The 21,612-nt window shown below is 41.8% G+C and overlaps 1 protein-coding gene across 2 annotated transcripts; it reads left to right on the top strand.

The window, feature by feature from the left end:
- The first annotated feature begins 907 nt into the window (after positions 1 to 907).
- On the top strand, positions 908 to 21,021 carry rab40c (RAB40c, member RAS oncogene family). 2 transcript variants are annotated; one of them, XM_037791909.1, is made up of 7 exons: positions 908 to 1,228; positions 2,167 to 2,408; positions 9,574 to 9,634; positions 12,980 to 13,040; positions 13,180 to 13,257; positions 15,956 to 16,178; positions 18,562 to 21,021. In XM_037791909.1, the coding sequence occupies exons 2-7, from the start codon at positions 2,267 to 2,269 to the stop codon at positions 18,834 to 18,836; spliced, it is 840 nt and encodes a 279-aa protein (XP_037647837.1). In that variant the 5' UTR covers positions 908 to 1,228; positions 2,167 to 2,266; the 3' UTR covers positions 18,837 to 21,021. The 2 variants fall into 2 exon arrangements, with proteins under 2 accessions (XP_037647837.1, XP_037647836.1); XM_037791908.1 differs by having other exon boundaries at positions 908 to 2,408.
- The last annotated feature ends 591 nt before the right edge of the window (positions 21,022 to 21,612 follow it).

The following is a 21,612-nucleotide window of genomic DNA, read 5'->3' as shown; positions in this document are numbered from 1 at the left end:
ATTCAGCCAAATTCAGCGCTGTTTTGACCTATGATTAGTATGTGTGCACATTTATCACTTAAATTATTCAGTATAATTATACTAAACCTTATAATTTCCAGAATATCATAATTTTACATGCTGCTTCATTTCCGACTGTCACTCATCTTGTCTGCTATTCGTGCACCGCACTCGTCTCTCTCTTTCTCTCCTCCTCTCCCTTCTGCTCTGTACCTGTAGACCGTCAGCGCGCCGCGCATCCCCGCCCCTCCCTGCTTGATGGTATGATCCTTGTCTGTCATCACCTGATTGCAACGTTACCTGGTTACTACAATACAGCTCTTTCAAATCAGTTACTTGATTCAGTGGAATTAGAAGACAGAATCGAGAGTATCAAATGCATACTTAAAAATCATCAGCACCTCATTACATTAGATTGCACTGCATTTACTGTAGGTTCAGTTTTCAATCCATCCATCGGCTGACACTCGACGTCAATGAAAGGTGTTTCATTTTCCAGACTGATTTTAAGGTTTAAGTCCGTCGTGAAGACCTTACTTCAAAAGTTCTTGTCACAAAAGGTGTTGCATAAACAGGATATGAAGTATTTTGCATACAGAGGTCTGCAGAGTGGACTCAGTCTCATGTCTCTCACCTCGCCTTCTTCTTCTTTGCCGGCTTGGGCGCCGCTTGGCTCTCCTCATGTTTTTTGTTGTTGTGTTGACGTCATTAACACAACATTCAGTCACAGTCAGTGCATGGAGTGCCCGTGGCGCGGAGAAGATCGTCTTATCATTCTGCCTTGAATTAATAAAAAAAAAAAAATGGTTCTCAGACTGTAGCCGGCTCTTATCGTTCACTCAAAAGAGCCGGCTCTTTGAACCGGCTCGTTCTGGACGACCCATCCCTAGTGTTGAGCAGCCCGACCTGTCAGCAGCTCAGTCAGTCAGTGTTGTTGTGCGCTGCAGAGGACACACAGCTGTGATTATGATTCAATATAATGGAGAAAAATGGGGAAATCCCGGATTGAGATTACTGAGTACACCTACAGAGACTTGGACTGGACGTAAAGGAGCCACAGGCTTTTAATCCCGCTGCAGATATATGTTGTTTTTCTGGATAAAACGCAGTGAAGTTTGGAGGATCTTTGTCATCCCGGACTGAACACCAGAAGGGGCCTGAAGTTCTGCGCTAGCTACGTTAGCATCTAGCTCTAGCTGTGGACTGTCTTGTTGTTATCCAGTGGGAGGTAGAGTTATAACTTCATGTGTGATTATGTGTGATGCATAACCAGTGACAGTGTCTTTCAGTAACTATCGTGTCTGTTGACTGCTAGGCAACCAGTTAGCACCAGTGCTATTAAGCTAAGCTAGCTGGCTAGCTCTCTCTGTTGTTCCCAACTGCTAATTCAGCCTCTCTTTAAATGGGAACAAAATAGACAGCTAAGGTTATTTTGTTTGCTTACTTGGTAGAAAACATATCTCAGCAGAGATATCTGCTCATAAAATCTGAAAAAATGCCTTTTTATTATAATTATAATCCCACACAATAAGCATGTTTTTCTTCCCTACATAGACTTTTACAAGAGTCACACAGTTACACTTTGATTGCTTTTGTTTTCAAATATATGTTAATCTGTCAGAGATATCTGCTCATAAAATCTGTGGCTTATTATAATTACCATTACCAGCATGTTTTTCTTCCCTACATAGACTTTTGGCACCAAGAGTCATACAGTCTGGATACAGCTTTAGTTACACTTTGATTGCTTTTCAAATATATGTGCTAATCTGTCACAAAGATAATGTTTGTTTTGGCACAAGAAAGAACTTCAGTGTCAGATTGTGGTGATTATTTATAAGCTGTCAGTCATCAATGTGAAAGACAATACCAGTTGTTTACATTAGTTATTTTCCCATCCCACTGAGCACCACCTATATAACCAAACTACTTACTTTCAACAATAAGGATGTTTTGCTTTTCAGAGCCACATTTTTGGCACCCACTTTGTTTTTCAACTAGGACATTCCTGTGAGACTGGCAGACTTTTTTTAAGTCTGAAAATTGCACACAATTTGGAAGACTGTTAAATTTGCCTGGCAAAACAAAACAAGGACTTTAAGCTGGTGGACACACACACACCATTCAGCAAGTTCATGGGATAAAAAAGCCTTTTTTTTGTTCCAGTTAGTAGAATTAACACACAAGGGGGGGTTACCCATCCTTGTGTCGACGGTGGGAAGTTTACAGTCATCTTCAGCCCTCCTGGGCTCAGATGTGATGCACGATGGGCACCCAGGGCAGCCCAGTGAAAAGCTACGACTACCTGCTCAAGTTCCTCCTGGTGGGAGACAGCGATGTTGGCAAAGGAGAGATCCTGGACAGCCTGCAGGATGGATCAGCCGAGTCCCCCTATGCTTACAGTAGTGGTGAGTCACTTTTCTCTCAGCTGATTGGCACCTGCTGGCTTAGTTTTGTCCTCTTGTGATGATGAGCTCCTTGTGTTATGTCATGCTTGCTCATCAGAAAAGTCTTGAACATACTAGATGTGCATTTTGCTGTGTGGACTGTGGAGAATACACAATGAGCTCTATGACGCTCATAACAGAGCATTGACATGGGAGTGAGTCATGACTGTATGTGCATTGTTGTCCAATTTCACTTGCTAAACAATAGTTTTCATGACCTCTTTAGTCTAATAACCATTCAATAGATGTGACATTTATATATACAGTCTATGATCTGAACAGTGACACATTTCTTGTTGTGTTGGCTCTGTATTTCAGTACATTCGATTTTGAAATTAAACAATAAGTATGAGGTTTAAAGTGCTGAATTTCAGCTTTAATTTAAGGGTGTTTACATCCACATCAGATGAAACGAGTAGGAATTGTAGCCCTGTTCATACACAGTCCCTAAATTTAAGGGACCTAACATAAAGCTGAAAATTCGACTTTACAGACTGTAATGTTAAGTTGATTTTAACGTTTAAAGCTTTTTTTTTCTTCATTTTATTTGAGAACTAAGTATTGAGGAGAAACTAAAACTTTACTAACTATTATGCTGCTCTCTATTACTATTATTATTATTATTATTATCTTCATCGCCAGAAACACAAAATAACCTCACACTTGGATGATCCTGAGTGTGCATTAAACACAGAATAACACCCTCCCCAGTATGATGGGGATTCCTCCTTGTTCCTTAACAGCTTCCATGGTGTCCACCCACAAAAATAAAATAAAGGAAGCAATGTTCTCTGGTACATGTGTATGCATGTATTTGAGTTGATTAGAGGCTGCTTAGCCATTGCTGCAAGTATGTGACTTTAGGGTTGGTACACTTAGGAACACAGGCTTGTTTAACTCCATCCATCGTGCTGTGAAGGGGGAAGGCTGATGGAGCTGTGCCCAGTCAGATGACCCCCTCCCTGGGTGCAGGAGCTCAGATCACCTGGCTCTCTTTGCTCCGGGGCTGACAGCCACTATCTGATCACCGCCTGCTGCTGCAGTAAGCTGGTGGACTCTGGCTGCACATATACTCCCATCAAAGGGAAGCCCCGAAGAAGAGCAGATAAGGGAGAAAGATAGTTCTTAAAGGACCATAACAGTGTTTTTGTATGTTTCAGCCCATTTAATAGCAATCAGGGACACATTACCATTTTCCAAGGTGTTTTTTCATGGTATGGTTATGACTTTTCAATACTTTTATTTATAATAAAACACCTTTTTTGTTACATGGCTTGGTGCTTATAAATACAACATTACTCCTGCTCCAAGTGCCTCAAGTTTGCTGTGATACCGCTTTACTATTTCCCTGTTTTCTTCTTATAACTGGCAGCTTTGACTGCATTTCCCCAAAAGAAAGGAAGTAATAATGTATGTAAAAAAATATCACCAAAAAAGCCTTGTTGGTGGGAGTAAATCCATTTGGGTGCGTCGCCCAAATTAATTCTACATATGGAGAACACTTCTACATAACCATCCTGTTATTCTTGTTGGATATGTAGTGCAAATCACTCTGCAATGACAGCTGCATTACAATGCCAACAATGATGTGATGGATTACCTCGACTCAGGCAACTTTAAAATATCTGCAAATTATTCTGCAAATTGATTTTAACAGTGTACTGGAACGAGAGGAACTAATAGCTTCATGGAAGGCAGGAAAAAACACAATTTTTAAAGCATTAAAATGCTATTGTATGCTTTAGAAAATAGTCAGCCTTAATTTAGATATACTATATGTGTTTTGTAAATTGGCTTAAACATGTAAAAACTCTGGCGTGGTTCTTAAAGATGTGGTGAATACATCCTGCGTCACTGGAATCACTCGGATGATGCTGAATAGGTTGTATGCGTTTGTCAGGGAACAGTAATGAGGTGCGCAGCAGGACAGAAAGGAAGAGAGTGCATCCATCACATGCATTAGACTTCACTTTAAACCACTAATAATGGAATATAAGCTGCTCAGTTACCTTTTGTTAAGATGCGTGCTCCAGGAAAACGGTCCTGACAGAGATGCTGTCGTCGATGTTTCCCTGAGTAGTTTTTCAGATGAAAAGGATTTCCATCTCCTCCCCTCAGGATGACAGCAACTGTTCATGAAATATACATCAGTCAGCAGAATGAGCCCTTTTCACCAGTTCCTTTCTAATAAATTCTGCCAAAGGGTGATGCTGTGATGTTGTGTGGCAGCAGTGTGAAGACCTTCCTGGGTCATGTGTGTTTTCAGACGCCCAAATCCACCAAAGGCCAAACTGTATTATTGCAGCAGGTGATTTAGAGAGGGGGAGGTCATCGTTGTAAATAAATAATAATGTCTCGATCAAAAGAGTCGATGAGGGTGTCAACGTCATGGTTGAAATATTGCTCTATTCAAATTGTTGGTGGCTTTAATTGCACTTAGTGTATGTAGTCATGTGAAGCTACAAGGTTTTATACAGTTAAATCAGAATGTTTAAAATGCCCAATTTAGATGTGAAAACATAATTTGATTGATTGATTATAGGGATGCACCGATACTGAATAGCTGGATGTTTAAGCCTGATGTTGTCTTACACATAAAAGAATGATCCCAGTCACTCCCACACAGTGGGATAAGCTGTATTATTAATTAAACACTGGTGTTGGATCAGTACTCGGTATCAGCTGATACATAAAGCCCAGGTATTGCTATCGGTATCGGGACTGAAAGCGTTGGATGGGTGCATCCATATTTGATTAGCAGAAACTTAATCAATTAGGTGTTTTTACAGTGTTGTATGTAGTTTTGCAGCGCTGACGTTAACGCTGAAGCAACAGAAAACTAATTGCCAACTCTTTGGATAATGAACTTTAGTCATTTTTAGGGCTGTTAATCGATTAAAATATTTAATCGTGATTAAGCGGAAACTTAATCAATTAGTGTTTTAAAGCATTTTTCAAGAAAAAATATCCACCATTCTCTGGTAGCAACTTCTCAAATGTGAGGATTTGATTTAAAACATTATTAACTGAATATAGCTTCAAGTTTTTGGACTGTTGTTCTTACTATTTTCTTACATTTTAAAAAACAGATTTCTAATCTTTTAATCAGAAAAATCTGCAGATTAATCAATAAATATAATAGTTATTTGCAGAGCTAGACTATAATATGGTATTATGGCCAAGCCCTAGATGGAGCTCTATTTGACACGTAAACAGCGTTTTCATATTTATCAGCATTAGTGTGGCTGTGATCCAAAGATGAGGGTTGAGGTTTCTGAAGACGCAGCCCACGGAGAACCCGTCATTCCTCTAAAGACAAACTGTGAGCCCGGCCAGCTTCTAGAGACTCTCTCTAAGAGGAAGATGTCCTAATTGATGCGAGCGAGATCAAAAGCCTTCAAACAGCTTCATTAAATATGGAGGGCAGAGTGGAACGCAGCTGAACACGCTTCAGCCGGGATGTTTGTGCAGACAGAAGCTCTGCTATTGATTTTCATCCCTCTGGCAAAGAGGTTAGCGTGGAGGGGAAAGGGAAACGATGGTGAGGAACCTAAATATTTTAAGAGGAGAAAATCAGGACAGAAGAGCAGATTGTGATTGGATGGCATTGTCCTCAGGCTGTGATTGGCTCCCTGCCTGATTTTTGGCCGCCAGTTGGTCTGTCATATTTCCTCCTCAGTGATTGTGTGCGTTATTGATCAGAAATTTGGTGACTGCTAATCAGAATAGTGGCAAATGCATCATACATAGTCCCTGTTTAAGATATCTGTGTTGGTGAAGGATGCTTGTTTTTTTTTTTGGTGATTTTGTCACTGAATCTCTATTGTCTCGCTGTCTGTATCATTATATTAACCAACAATAACTAATACTAAGTGGGGCTTTGGGAGGGCGCATCGGTGTGTTGGGAATACACATCATTTTTGAGGGGATCTCCAGATTAATATTTCCACACAGCGATATGGTTTTTGCATTTCACAGTCTGTGATGTTAGCCATCAGATAACACCAGGCTTAGAGGGGTGAAGTGAATTAAAATGCAAGAGCAGGTTGAAAAGACACTTTTCAGTGCAGCTGTGAGACTCTGAAATCTGTTTTTCATTCAGCACACACTAACAATGGGATATTCCCCAGGGGTCAGGCCGGCACGGCGGCCCATTGTTTCTCTACAGCAGCGGGCTGGATGTTTGACAGTGGCATATCCACAGACAGCAGTTATCGCTGGATGCAGGCCAGCTCAGAGGTAACCCCCTATACTGTCCTCCTGAAGGAGAGGGGGGTGTACAGTGTGTGTGTGTGTAAGAGAGTGAACTGGTAGGTAAATGAGAAAATGAAAAGCTGAATCTGATCTAATCCTCTTGAACGATGCACAGACACTGTTCATTATTACCACAGAGCTTAGCTGTAAATGCAGTCTCACTGCTGTTAAATCAGATTTTCTGCACTTTGCTCTTTCTTTTCTTCCCTATTTCTTTTCTTCCTTCACAACTTCTACATGCCATTTATTTACACCTGCAGTCTTCATATTCACTGGTCTTACAGTGACAGAAAACATCATCTCAGCACATCACCATATAGTTAATTCAGCACCTCTCTGACACAGCCTGAACAAAAGCTCAACATTATAAGCCTCACGCAGCTTCGAGTGCATCCAAAGAACAAACAAAGTAAGCTGACTCCCAGAATAGAAGCAGCAGTATTCAGCCAAGACGTCAGAGACATCAGAGAAGCTATTGATTATCTGGGATATCTAAGTGAGCCCTGGCAACGAAAAGGAGCTGAAGCACTTGGTACGAAGTCCTGCACTCACTCCAATTCAATTAGCTTAGCCTGAGCTCAGCACTTTAGCTCGGCAGCAGCTTTATGTTGCCTGGAAAATTGGAAGATATTGCTAATTTTGTTTGCCAGCAGCTGCTACCTGCCAGAGGCTGATGTAATCATGTGTGAGAGTCTGGGAACTGCTGCTCTTCTGCACTGTTTTTCAAACATTTACTGGGATGTTGATGTCTGTTTTCCAAGGAGTCTTAGTGTTTGATGTTAAAGCTGATGGTTTCCAGTTAAAAGTGCTATGTATTCAAACATACATCCGGTGCAAGGGTTCGTTGAGTATGGGCTTGTATGGAGCTTTTTTCCTATCTTTATTCAAGAGCGTGGTCTTTCAATTTGAGAGCATGACAGGTTCAGATTTTGTAATGCTTTCCCTCAAAACCCTGTCCTCACATTACCGCAGCTGCTGCTCAGATCTGTGTTTGGCCAATGGGCATCTTTATTTCTAAATAACTGATGGTTCAAATGGTTATGAATGATGATGAAATCATTGCTTCCAGACCTAGCCAATACCCATGGCGGCTTTTCGCTACATCAAACAAAGCCCAACTTTGGGAGCTGCATGCTGTGATATGCGGCGAGCGCAGCTCAAACCGCGTTGTGTCGCGAGCATCTCTTCTGCCAGGAAACTACATTTGGTGTAGCTGTATCGTCATTGGGGTGGAAACACTAGGGCTTTGTAGCTCACTTACTTTGATCTTTAACGTCGGGTGGCTGTGTATTTGGCCTCTCCGGTCGAGCTTTCGCTGCGGGGCCGCAGGTTTTCACCCAGCGCTGCTCCGCTGCGCACACCGACTGTGACCGCTCCATTCTCTGCACTGCAATTACCTTATTAACATTATGGCTCCCTTAAAACATCGGGTTTAAATCCGAAGTAATGCCAAATAGGCGATTTTGCTTTTCGCTTCGTCATAAAATCCTTCGCCATCGTTTTGTCTGTCAACTCTCTCTCGTCCAGTGCGTGAAATCTGACTTCACTTTCACTTTCAGTTCCATCATCCGACTGTATTGATAACACGGCACTGATACACGAAAATGAACTCAATGGGTTTTATTTCTATGAAAAAGGTTGGTGGAGGCGGTGGGTGCGTAATGTAATTGGTGTGTGCTCGACAACCGTGTAACACCGACCACCGCGGCAAGTCTACACCAGTTTGGCCTCGGGTGGTACCAGATTCAGTGAAAATCACATGAAGCTGGCGAGCGGACTGATCATGTCGAGACGTGGAGCAGGCAGCAGGGCGACAGGTGTAGCAGTCAGACAGGTTTATCAGAAATGAACTAAACACAAAGATCTGTTAGCTGCCTGGGGCTGAACACTGCTGCCTGTCATGACAATAAACAGTAAAACACAGTTTTTATAAGTGAAAGTTTGTAAGGGACTGTTTGTAACTTCTTACACGTATAAATCAATCCGGGTCGGTGTCCCATGCGCGCTCGCGTGTGGCTTCGCTGTTCCGACTCAGACTCCAACACAAACTACACGGAAGCACCAAAACTGCAAAGTTCTATCTAGTGAAGCCCGTCTGTTAGACAGTGTTGGCTGCGGTCGGAGGACGCGGGGGAGACCGTAGCTTTGGTCTCCAGGACCGGAGTCTCTGCTGTACTCTGCTCCTCTGCCTGCTTGCAGGCAGGCAGAGGAGCTCATTCTCGCTCTTTCGCTCTGCTTTCATCTGTTTTATATCATATTACACTGAATATCTTTTAACATCACTTTAGACTTGAAGAAACATTTTCACTGTTTTCTGACATTTTATAGACCGATTAATCGATAAAGTAAATAATCGTTAGTTGAAGCCCTACAGGTAATGTAAAACCAAGTAAACCAAGAATTAAGTAGTATTTAGAGAGGATAGACGGTCTGAATTTCAGAGCAGGACACACTTTGAGAGGTTAATCTATGCTGTGGCTCAGTGATGTTGATGAAAAGCAGTAAGGGGAAGAGACTCGGCCTGATTGTCTCCTTTGATGAAAACAAGTCCAAAACACTGACATGTTAAAAATATTATTTTCAGAGCAAGCTGAAGAATCTCTTACCGTCACCCATAAATACACGGTTGTCATACATTTGGAAGCTAATCACAGTTCTCTGTGGTGTATTGTGGGTAAATTTACACTTTGATTCAGTTTAAGTGGCTCAATCAGATGACGAGTCATTTTGCTGAGCATCAGCTCGTCTCTGACTGCGGTATTGTAATCTTGATTGATGCCGGCCTTCTTGATGCATCCATTTGCCTAATGCCTGTCCCCTCTCTCGCTCTCTCTCTCTCTCTCTCTCTCTCTCTCTCTCTCTCTCTGTCCAGGTATCGACTATAAAACCACCACCATTCTTCTGGACGGGAGGAGAGTAAAGCTGGAGCTTTGGTAAGCACACACATCACTGCTGAACCAATAACTTGTTGTTTTCTGTACAATAGAGAAAGTGACTGCTGCTCTTATTCTGGAAAGCATTCTCAAATCTATACCCAGGACCGTTCTAGCAGGGCTGCACTATTATGGCCAAAATGATAATCAGGATTATTATGATCAATACTGACATCACGATTATTTATCACGATTATTCATAGAGGGACAAAATATTTTTATTGCAAAATTCACATTTAAATAAACAGAGCGCTGCTTTCACCTCCATGTTGTGCTACATTTCTGTCAAAAACTGTAAATGTTGTTCTTTTTACTTTTTTTTTATTGTTATCTATAATGGTTATTTACATAAAAGCACACAATTCAAATGAGCAGGAAATAAATGACTGACTAATGATGATGTTTTTATTTAAATATTTGCTTTGATTGAAAATAATTCTTGGCATTAGTAGGTCTAATTATATATTATAAGCTGATTAGAGAAGTTAATCAGGTCATATTTCCCTCCCTAATATCTATTTTATAATGCTGTGAAAACATTTGAATGTATCATGATAATGTTATAATTTAACATCGCCTACCAAGAAGGAAGGTTTACTTAACATTGCAAACTTGTGCAAAGACAACACATATTTGGAGACACATCAAATGGTTACTTTTCTTTATTATATAATATCTAAATAAATTACATCTAATTTTGGCATACAGAAAAAAACCATACCCAGCTGTAAGGTGCACGCACTTTACTGCAGGACGTCGTGAGTGCAGGTTCTCATCCTCTGCATATTGTTACGTGCCTCACAAATATCCTTGCATCAGTAGAGATGCAGCAGATGCGTGTAATTGTCAGTTAAGACTCTGCAGTGCGAGGCGAGGCCTGTTTGGTGGAAGTAGGCCAAGGAATTCAACTCCTCAGGGGAGAAGCAACGCCTTGTCTTCCCTGTGGAGGGAAAAAGTTTAAAGGCAGTCCTATGATCCAGAATTTTCTTTACTTCTGCTGCCTCAGTCTTTCCTCCTCTCCTCACTGTCTCACTTGTTTCACTGTCTAAATGTTGTCTTTTGTTCTCGCTCACACTCTTTACCTCATCCTCTGCTTCCTTTCTATTTCTGTCTCTGTTGCCTTCTGTTTCTCATTACGAAGGAGACAAACTGCAGAAACTTAAAAGATAAATGATGGTCTTCTATATTTTTAATAATAAACATAAATAATCAGCCGCTTAAAATAGTCCCATCTCCTCCTGTTTGTTTGAGAAAACTACAGTGAGCAGCTGTTTTAGAGTATTACTAAAGCTTTTTTTAAATGAATCTGGCCTCACCACTGACTCTTGGCGATTCCCCAGTCAGTCACTTCGGATGGAGGAATGACTGAGTCATGTTTCTCTTTTTTAGTCGTTTGACCATTGTATGCCTTTATTAGAGGGTTGACAGTGAAATGACAGAGATGGGGATATAAAATGCAACAAAGGTAGACTAGGGGCCACTTCAACACTTGATGGCGTGTGATGGCACAAAAATGATTACTGTCAATCTATTAAACCATCAGCAGACTCAAAGACCAATATTAGTTTGCCGATTGTCAGTTGTATCCAACATCCATAAGACACGTGAGCATAATTGAAGTCTTTAATAGTCATTCATAAAGCTGCACCTGCCTTAAGATGCGCAAATGCAATGTTTGGTATACTGAACAATAGATGATTGACAGATGTTTGTTACTCAGAACACAACTGGCTGAGCTGTAACTGGTCTTTTCTATTCATTCTCAGACTGTAAAAGCAAAGCAGCTGGTCTGAAATTGTTCTTCAAAGTCTCCACCAAAAATAGTTTCTAAATCTGAGATGCTGCCAAACAAGCTGTGAAGTTGTAAAATGTCGCTTTCTTTTATATCTATGACACCTGTTTTTAAAATAGCTGTTCACGAGGCTTTGGGAGTGTAGAGAGATGTGTCGGGATTCATCAGGTTCATCCTCAGTTATTCTCTTTGTAAAAAAACGACTGAAATCACAAGATATGTAGAGTGGATCTGCAGGGCTCAGAGAATGTGTAAGGTAAATATTGCAAAATGAATGAATTAGGATATCATAAGTAGGCCACAAAAAAATGAATGGCCAAAATAGTATAGTCATTTAATACTATATTCATTTACGTTACCTTAAGACAATATAACTAGCTCTACACATTTTGACTCCTGTCTCACATTGTGTCCAGTGTTCCAAATTCTATTATTAAAATAAGTTTATGACACTTATGCATAGGAATTTACTGCAAGGATACTGGTGATGAGTGTGAACTCAGCTCCTCTGAGCCAACACATGAATGTTTGATCACCTCTGTTGAAACTGAAGAAAATTATTTTTGGATGAAAAAGTCATACCAGTTGTCAGGCCGGTGCTTCGTCCTGAGTGCTGAAGCCTGCTTCTTTTCTAAGAAAAGGTTTTATGCAGAACACCTGAGAGGCAAGTTAGAAACAATTCTGCTGTTTGTGTTCTGTTGTTGTTGTTGTTGTATTATTATTGTTGTATTTATTTTGGCCACAAGAGGCTGAAGTGCACCACATAAGACTAAATAGAAAGTAGCAGCAAACACGTCTCCAAATCTTGAACAGTATCGGGTGCCAGGTAGTAGTAAGAACAGAAGAAATAAATCACCGGCACTCACAGATAAAGGGTCTTTTTTAGTTTATGCTGGGCAAACAAATGAACGTGTTTCAGCTATAAGCCATCATCAGACGCCGCTGATGGCTTATAGCTGAAACATGTTCGTTTGTTTGTTTATTTTAAACTAAAAAAGAGCCTTTATCTGTGAGTGCCGGTGATTTGTTTCTTCTAAATAGGACTAAAAGCATTCATGTTTTCTTCCAGATGAGTTTTGATTTTCTCCATGCACTCTAAATATTGTGTGTTAGCAAGTTATGTAAATTAAAACAAACCTGGATGAAAACATGAATGCTTTTAGGCTGCATTCACTCCAGATCAGGCGTTGCGGTGATTCGCTGAAGGGTTACCTGATTGCCGGTTACGTGATTGGTCAAAGCAGCGTGATGTCGGGTTGCGTTTCTCCAGAAGTTGATTGGTACCAATGGATTCCTTAGGTTGTCTAGTTTCAAATGATATCAGTATATTCAGTCTAGCTTTAAGACCAAGCCCGCTACGACCTCTGAAAGACAGAAAACGGCCAGGTGGCCGTCGGATTGTTTAGAGGTTAATAGTTTATATAATAAAAGATCGATATTTCACTAACGTTGCAATACCCCACACTAAATATTGCGACACTATGGTGTATTGATTCCCCCCCCTCCTGACTTGACTATTAATCTTTCTTTCTGCCCGTTCTGTCTGTCTTCAGGGACACCTCAGGACAGGGGAGGTTTTGCACCATCTTCCGCTCATATTCCCGCGGGGCTCAGGTGAGGAACAAACCACTTTCACTCTGCATGAAGTGATCCTGCTTGACTTAATCTAAAGGTCAAAGCTTTGTTCGTAGGGATGACAGACAGCATGTTTGACCTGCTGTTGATTTAGTTGTGTGTGTTTGTGTCTGTTCAGGGGATCCTGTTGGTGTACGACATCACCAACCGGTGGTCCTTTGATGGAATCGACCGGTGGATCAGAGAGATCGACGAGGTGAGTCCAGGAGATGGATCGATGATTGGTTAGATGAGGTTTGACGCATGTTGGGCTGCCTGTCACCATCATGAATTTTAGTTGACGATTAATTGTCATACAAATAATTGCAATTGACGATGTAATTGTCAATTTCTGTTCATTTTATGCCACACAGCGGTGCTGTTGTGTTTGGCTTTGCAGCTAAACCTAAATCCATGCTGATAATATCAACGGCTGCTCGGCGAAATGATGCGATCGTTGACAAAGGAGTGTCAATTAACCTCCAAATAGTTTGCCGTTATCTATGCTCTCTTAAAAAAGCCACCAGACTCCTTTGACAAAAACAGTATTTTGCCTCGCAGAACATGGAAATTGATCTTCTACCACTGCCTTGATCAGTTGGTTTGTTTGTGTTATTGTGTGACTTTGGTGAATCCAGTGTCCTTTAGCTAGACACTGAACTCCTGATTGCTCCTGAAGGCTGAGCCTTCGGTGTGTGAATGAGTATTTAGACTATATCCTGATGGGCAGGTTGGCACCTTGCATGGCAGCTTCTGCCATCAGTGTATGAATGTGGTGTGTGAATGGGTGAATGCTGACATGTGGTGTAAAGTGTTAAGATGATTAGAAAGCCGCTTTATAAATGCAAGTCCATTTACCATTTACCATAACCCTTTAAAACACCAAAGTCACACAATCAACGTGCTGACTTCTCATTCAGTTGTGGATCAGTTTGGGTCTTGACTGGAACTTTTCTCTGGAAAACGTTCCCCAGAGGACAGGACTGATGGCAGTAGATAAATATAAAGAATGGGGAACATTTTTTCAGGATTTCTTGTGGTTTGAGGTCGAGTTTTTTTCCCCTATTTTATTTGTCCCAGCTGGATTTTCTAATGATGCTTCAGGCATTGTCGACGTTTGATTTATCTTTTTGCTTTTAGACTTCGTGTTCCCATTTAAAAGATGGGACAAAGGGTCAATAGAAGGAGTTAAGTGAATCACTTAAGACGACCTGTGGGTGTGTGGGCTACTCTCATCATGTCCTTCCTGCTGACTTAGAAACAAAGAGGATGTCCGTGTGTGTGTGTGTGTGAGAGAGAGAGGTATATTTTTGGCCTGTGGAATGCATGTTTCAGTTTGGCCTTTCCTGCTCCACCTCCACAGACGTGGTGTGGTCGTCGGCACACTTTTTAAGGATAGAAATAAAGTAGAGATGGGAGGGATGATGAAAGTTAAACGGTGTGAAGAGAAGTGTACTGTTCAGGTTTAATCACTGGTTATGTGCTCTATGTATTAATGATTACCTCATCATCCTGAACTGACTGTATTTCGCTCATGTGCTGTCTCAGTGTAGGGCTGCAACTAATGATTATTTTCAGTTCTATTTTTTTTTTTTTTTTGATTAATGTTTTGCTTCAGCATTATCCCGTGTCTCAGTGATTATGTAGCGGGATCAACGTTTAAAAGACGTAGGTAATCAGGAGGGATTTATTTTTGTCAAAATCACATCATCTTTGCTTGATGATGGTAGCTCAATGAGTAGAAGTGTATGGCTGATTTGTGTTGCCTTCATGGCTCTGAAATCTGAGAGCAGAGTTGGCTGTTGATCACAGTGTTTACTGTAATTCATTAATATCTCACAAGGACAAAAAACATTACCCACCTGTTGTGTTATCCAAATACAGACACGTATAATACAACATTATTTTTATTTACCAGCAAATACTTGAACTTTATTGTCCCCAGGGGGAAATATTGTGAAACATAGAACCAACAGAGATTTAAAACATAATGAATACTTAAAATAAATCATAAAAATATGTAAAACATTACCACAAAAACAAAAAATCTACCACACAAGCTCACATATAACAATAAATCCGTGATAGCACGACACAGAGCGTGCAGTACATTTAGCCAAATGTGAGAGCAGGCAGTTTAAAACCAGTGATCTTACTGGCAACGTACAAAACCTCCAGTATTTGCTGCCTCTGCTTTTTCCACCACCACCACCACCGCTGCTGCTACAGCTGTTACTGTTTCGCCTGTGACTGCTGCTGCTGCTGCTGCCGGCCTCGCTGGAGAGACTCTGAGCATGAAAAGGCAACAGGGAGAAACTCTGGAGAGAGGCTGATGAGTGGTGACAGTGTGAAGGAGGAGAGAGGAGAAAGGTCAGCCTCTCGCTGCCATCATGTTTCATTCAGTTCTTCAGAACAGATGAGGATGAATTAGAGAGACCTGAACCTGAGTGGTAGGACAAGATACACACTGCTTCCTGGACGCTTGTTGAATTAATAACAAGCTTCCTCTGGTCGCTTTGTGTGAATGTAATGTCTCTCATTAACTTTCTGTCTCTGTCTGATGCTTTAAATCAGCTGAGATTCCTCTAATGTAATCAACTTTCCTGTTTAGATCCATTTTTAATAAGGTGTGAAAAACCCAGAGATGCAACCGGTATTTACTTTAAATCTTCTTCTTCTGTTGAGTTTTATGGCGGTTGGCATCCATAGGTTTTGCATTACCGCCATCTGTTGGACTGTCCCATCTATTCCTGCGTTGAGTGAAATGTTCCTGAATGTGTGAATAGTGAAAACTACTGTCAGTGCCTGAAAGGTTATCCCAGTAATTTACCGCGAACTATGTTTGAAAGAGGCTGAATATTAACAGCTACCAACGAAGGTTAATTCCGTCCTCCCGTTTGATTTTTCCTTCCCAGCATGCTCCAGGTGTGCCTCGAATCCTCGTTGGGAACCGTCTACATCTGGCCTTCAAACGGCAAGTTCCCACCGAGCAGGCGAGGGCGTACGCCGAGAAGAACGGCATGACCTTCTTCGAGGTGAGCCCGCTGTGCAACTTCAACGTCATCGAGTCCTTCACGGAGCTGTCGCGTATCGTCCTGATGAGGCACGGCATGGAGAAGTTCTGGAAGCCCAACAGAGGTGAGTGGACGGGGAACAGTGGGTACACCAAAGAACTGTTTTAATTGAGGGAATTACCTATAGCCTACAACAACAGCTCACATGGTACACTCAATATAATGTCCATTTCCACAGCACTAATTCAGTCAGATCGCGGGTACAAGCGGCCAAAATGGGTTTTCTCAGGTGGGTGGCTGGTGTCTCCTTTAGAGATAGGGTGAGAAGCTCAGTCATACGTGAGGGACTCGGAGTAAAGCCACTACTCCTTTGCGTTGAAAGGAGCCAGCTGAGGTGGTTCGGGCATCTAGTGAGTATGCCCCCTGGGCGCCTCCCTAAGGAGGTGTTCCAGGCACGACCAGCTGGAAGGAGACCACGGGGAAGACCCAGGACTAGGTGGAGAGATTATATTTCCACACTGGCCTGGGAACGCCTCGGGATCCCCCAGTCAGAGCTGGTTAATGTGGCCCGAGAAAGGGAAGTTTGGGGTCCCCCGCTGAAGCTGTTACCCCCGTGACCCGACCCCAAATAAGCGGTTAAAGATGAGATGAGATGAGATGAGATAATTCAGTCAGTACAACACAGAGTCATGTCATACTCACCACTCTGCTGCTCTTACTCTCTCTTTTACACAGAAATACTGCTTTCATTCAATTAATTCCAGTTAACTGTTTTCCCCGATTGATGTTAAGCTACTGAAAATACAACTCAACACTTCAAGCTGATTTTTCACATTAAAAGCCGATAGCTGGAAGGCTGGAAGGCTTTAATGTGACAAATCTGCAACAAGTGTTGAGATTGCATTAATAGGAAACAGGACAAATTAGGAATAAAACCCCTGTCTCTATTATAAACCTGTTCCAATTAATGGCCATCAAAATAAGTATAGGCCCTGACCACTGTTGCAGAACGTAGATGTAGAAAATGTAGAGCCGTCTGTTTAAATGACACTTTAATCCTTTAGAGACCCACAATAGACTAATTTTTGTCTTTTTTAGGGGGGTACAGGGAGTCTTTAGGGGCAGATAGCAGCTCAACAGTAGATGTCACATAGAAGTGGTGTACACCTTCTGAAAGCTGGGAACCTGAAGATTCACTTTAGATGCAGCTCAGCACTGTGTGTCAAGTTGTTCTAGTTATAAATCAGAAATAAACATGAATTAATTAATTAATTAAAATAAATTGTAAAAGTGTATAAGGGTTTAGAGCATTATGATAGAAGTATATGATGCCATTCCCATGCTCTATTATGTCTCATAAGTTTTTGCAGCAATTTTTGGGTTGATACCATTTGTTACACAGATTTGGTGCTAAATTTAACCATTTTTTACCACTCGAGAATCGATAAAAAATGATCAATAATCCCTCCACGATACCACAATAAGACACCAAGACCTTGAGGAACACCATAGAAAAAGCCATGCTGTGATTTGGTATCAAAAACGTTTGACATTTTGAGATTTCTCCAAGAATTGCATTTTTCTGTGATTGAATGGCGAAACCTCCTTACTATCAATCTACCTAGGAAAGCCATCTATCCTCTGAATGCCCTAGGTCTCTAGTTTGTGAAATTTTCAAACACATCGTTTTTACAATCGGTGAAAATAACACATTTATACTGCATACTGCATAGTTTTTGCCCAAAACTGCATGTGATTATCATAAAATGGACATGTCTGTCTCCCATACAACCATTTTTCATTCACATATCTTGAGGTCAGAGGTCAGGGGATCAAGGGGTCATGGGAAGGGTTTTTCCTCGCCAAAATTTAGCCCAGCTTTGGAGCATTATTTAGCCTCCTTCCCGACAAGCTATCATGACAGTACCATTGGTTGGTACCAGTGGATTCCTTAAGGTTTCTAGTTTAATGTGACATCTGTATCTGTATCACTCAATCTCTAAAACTGAACCTGCTACAGAAAGTAAAAAGTACAAAGAAAGTAAAGTCAGTCGGGTTCACCTGCTGTTCCGCGGGTCTCAGAGGGTTAATTTGAATGAACTGTACTCCATTAGAAGACATGCTGTGCTAATGTGCCAAAATGGTCATTAGATGGATGACACACTCCCCCGTATGCTAATTAATTCTCCCTCGTTCCCGTCATCCTTTTGTCTGCCTCATCTCTTAATTACAGAGGAAAGCAGGTGGAAGTGCGGTCCTGCAAACTCTCAGGGAATTAATCATGAACAGCTTGCTGTGTCGAAACTCAATCTGGACTTTATTTATGTCTTCATGTCTTGTCCTGTTGACACTGAAGTCATTAAACACATCAGATAGAGGTCTGACTTCCCTTCCCTGTCTGTGGCTCTCGGCCCCATTCTATATCATTCTGTAGCTTCCCAGTGGTGTTCCATATGTATGGGCGTTTCCATTTGAGCCCAACCTAACAGTTAACCTCCTCTCTGCAGTGTTCAGCCTCCAGGACCTCTGCTGCAGAGCCATCGTGTCGTGCACGCCGGTCCACCTCATCGACAAGCTCCCGCTGCCCGTCGCCATCAAGTCCCACCTCAAGTCCTTCTCCATGGCCAACGGCATGAACGCCGTCATGATGCACGGACGCTCGTACTCGCTGGCCAACCCGGCCGGCGGCTCCAAGGGCAACAGCTTGAAGCGCTCCAAGTCCATCCGTCCGCCGCAGAGCCCCCCGCAGAACTGCACCCGCAACAACTGCAAAATCTCCTAATTAACGGCTTCCTCGGGGGGTGGGGGGGTCCGTAAGAGACGCTGACAGCAAGGGACCAGGAGACGGATGTACAGGATGTAGTTAGTTGGAGGATAAGAGCACATCCCTGAACCTGAAGAGCTGAAGAGCAGGAATGACGGATAAAGGGATGAATGAGTGCTACCTCTCACCTTCATGTTAAAGAGCATGAAGTACTTTCCAGATATCGGAGGAGAACGACTACGAACTGATTCTCACTACGACCAACTGCTCAATGAGAGAAAGAGATGCTGGAGTTTTAACTACATGTACAGAAACACATTTAGCTTCTCTACATGATGCACGCCTCGTTGTGTCGGTGCGTCACAGAAACCACCTCAAGATCAACTCTTCACTTACATGTCTCACATTTCTGGTTATAATTCCACCTTTTTCTGTCCACACCTCGCTTTACTTGCTGTTTTAATGACCAATAAGCTAATGATCGAGACACTAGTAACCAGTCAGTCCTTTTATGATCATTGTTTATCAGCTGGCTGTAACGGTTGTGTTTGAACACTCATTGTGCTTTGGAAGTTGAGATGTTTTATTTAGTAACACTCGTTGAAGGGAAATCTTGGCGACAAGATGAGTGAAGGGTTCCTGACTCCCCTAAAATCCCCTAAAAGACGCAACCTGGTCCAGATCTCAGGTCCAGACTTGCTGGTGTGTCTTGGGTCGATATAAACACATGCTGCATTTTTTATTTCACCTGCAACAAACCAGCTTAAAGCACAAAAAAACAACCATGAATATGAAATTCCCCAGTAACCAGACCTCACTTTACAGTTTTAGGTTTCTATTATAATTCTGTGGTTTACACGGCCGCCTGCTTTGACGAGGAATCCAGTGATGCTTGTTGCCATGGATACTACTCAACGCTATAAAAATGAGTATCCTATTTAAGGTCTCTCCGCCTTTTTGTGTAATTTATTTTTAACTTGTTGCCACAAGAAAAATAGTCGATCGGAGAAGGCAACAATATTCTATATGTCTCATATTTGTCAACAAATCCCATTGAAAGCTGCTGATGTTTTCTTTTTGGCCCAAGTGCTTCTGGGAGTTGTAGTCTGAAGAGGAAAAGCGTCACCCAGGGGTGCTGTCTGGATCTAGGCGGAGATTAGCTGTTGCCACACCTGTTAATTCTTGTTTTTCTGTCCTGATGTGTTTTCCTTCACTGTTAGCGGTGGAGCGAGCAGGAACCTGGAGGGAAAGGAAGCGTAGAAACTGTCCTCGGATTATGGCGAGTTTGGCAGTGAAAGGTCTGATGAGTGTAAACAGAAACCCGTCAGACTAGCTGGACAGCATCGTGTCGGGTAAAGTGGAATATTTCAAATGTTGACAGTAAACAGTGACCCGTGTTTGTCAGTTTTTCTCTGAACGTCACTCTCTCCCTTTCATGAGCAGCTCCTTGTCTCCCACAGTGTTAACTCAAACTGGTGGTTTATTTTACACTTGGATTGATAGAAGTGATCCCGTCAGCTTTGTTATTTAGAGCTGAAACTATTTGTAATAGATCGACAGAGAATTAATTGCCAAATATTTAGATTTTTCAATTAATCGTTTCAGCAGAAATACTAAACATTTGTTGTTTTAAACATTAGAAATTGTGAGGATTAGGAAATTGTGACACATTATAGACCAAACTTCCAGGCAGCCAGTAGTTTCAATGAATTTCAAACAAACAGGAAGATATAGTGCATTTGTTGGGGACTATTTTCAGCGGCGTATTAATCCACATTTGGACAGAGGAATAAGAGGAATCAGGCTGTGGACACACATACACAGTACTTGTTAGTTGTGTGTTAGTTTTGGACATTTCATGGGATTTGTTGACAATAAGAAAAATACAGACTATCACCAGCCTTCTGTTTGAAATATGAGCGCTGATCATCATCAATATAGTTTATCATGAGTCATCAATATAGTTTATCATGAGTCATCAATATAGTTTATCATGAGAAAAAGATTAGCATCCACATGTTTCCCCCTCATGTTCTCACTCCTTGCTGCATTCATGTCCAATGGGAAACGGCAGATACGAGTTGTAAATGTTGTTCAACAACAGGGAAGCATGAGCTTCAACGTGTCAGTCAGTTGTTAAAAGGTAATCGGACTGAACCAACAGTTCGAACATGCGAACTCTTCCAAGTCGCTGCTTTTTAACCACCAACCCGCTCTGACTGGATCTCCCACAGGAATGAATGCAGCATGTCTTCTTCTTCTTCTTCCCTCTCTGATCTGCACCAACGCCTCCGCATGCTGTCCCATGATTCATAGCTGCTGAATAATAGATGCTCTTTTCATAGATCTCTGGAGGGCTTCATCAGTACGCCTTGGCTCCGTCTCTTTCATCCTCCACTCAGCTCAGCATGGCTTGTTTCTTCATCTTCTTCAGCATCTCTGTTGTTTCTCTGTATTATAAAGAATCAGCTGCTGCTTGTTTTCCATTTGAGACGCCTCACCTCGTTTTCTCATCGGGTGTTTCTTGGGTTTGCCCTCCTAAACCCGGTCCAGTCCAGTCAGCCCAGTGTTAATTCTTGGTGTGTAGTTGAGTGTGAGTGTTGGTGGACTCTCCATCAGTCCCCCTCCTCCCTCTTTACCTCCACGCTTTAAGATGGCCATTGTAGGTAACAAAAGAAAAATGATCATGAGTATTTCCTTATTGATGAATCCAATCGCAAAGTATTATTTCATTGGGTCATCCACTGCAGGCATAATGCACGGCAAGCGGCGGCGTCTGTGGTGTGATGAGGTT

Source organism: Sebastes umbrosus, chromosome 14 (assembly GCF_015220745.1).
Source record: "Sebastes umbrosus isolate fSebUmb1 chromosome 14, fSebUmb1.pri, whole genome shotgun sequence".
Lineage (NCBI taxonomy): Eukaryota > Metazoa > Chordata > Actinopteri > Perciformes > Sebastidae > Sebastes > Sebastes umbrosus.
Note: the sequence above shows the minus strand (reverse complement) of the source record. Positions and strands in the feature narration are given on the sequence as shown.

Coding starts and splice junctions, on each gene's coding strand:
- rab40c (XM_037791909.1), top strand. CDS start 2,267: ATGGGCACCCAGGGCAGCCCAGTGAAAAGCTACGACTACCTGCTCAAG. Junction 9,635..12,979: donor AGAGTAAAGCTGGAGCTTTG/GTAAGCACACAC, acceptor GTCTGTCTTCAG/GGACACCTCAGGACAGGGGA. Junction 16,179..18,561: donor GTTCTGGAAGCCCAACAGAG/GTGAGTGGACGG, acceptor TCCTCTCTGCAG/TGTTCAGCCTCCAGGACCTC.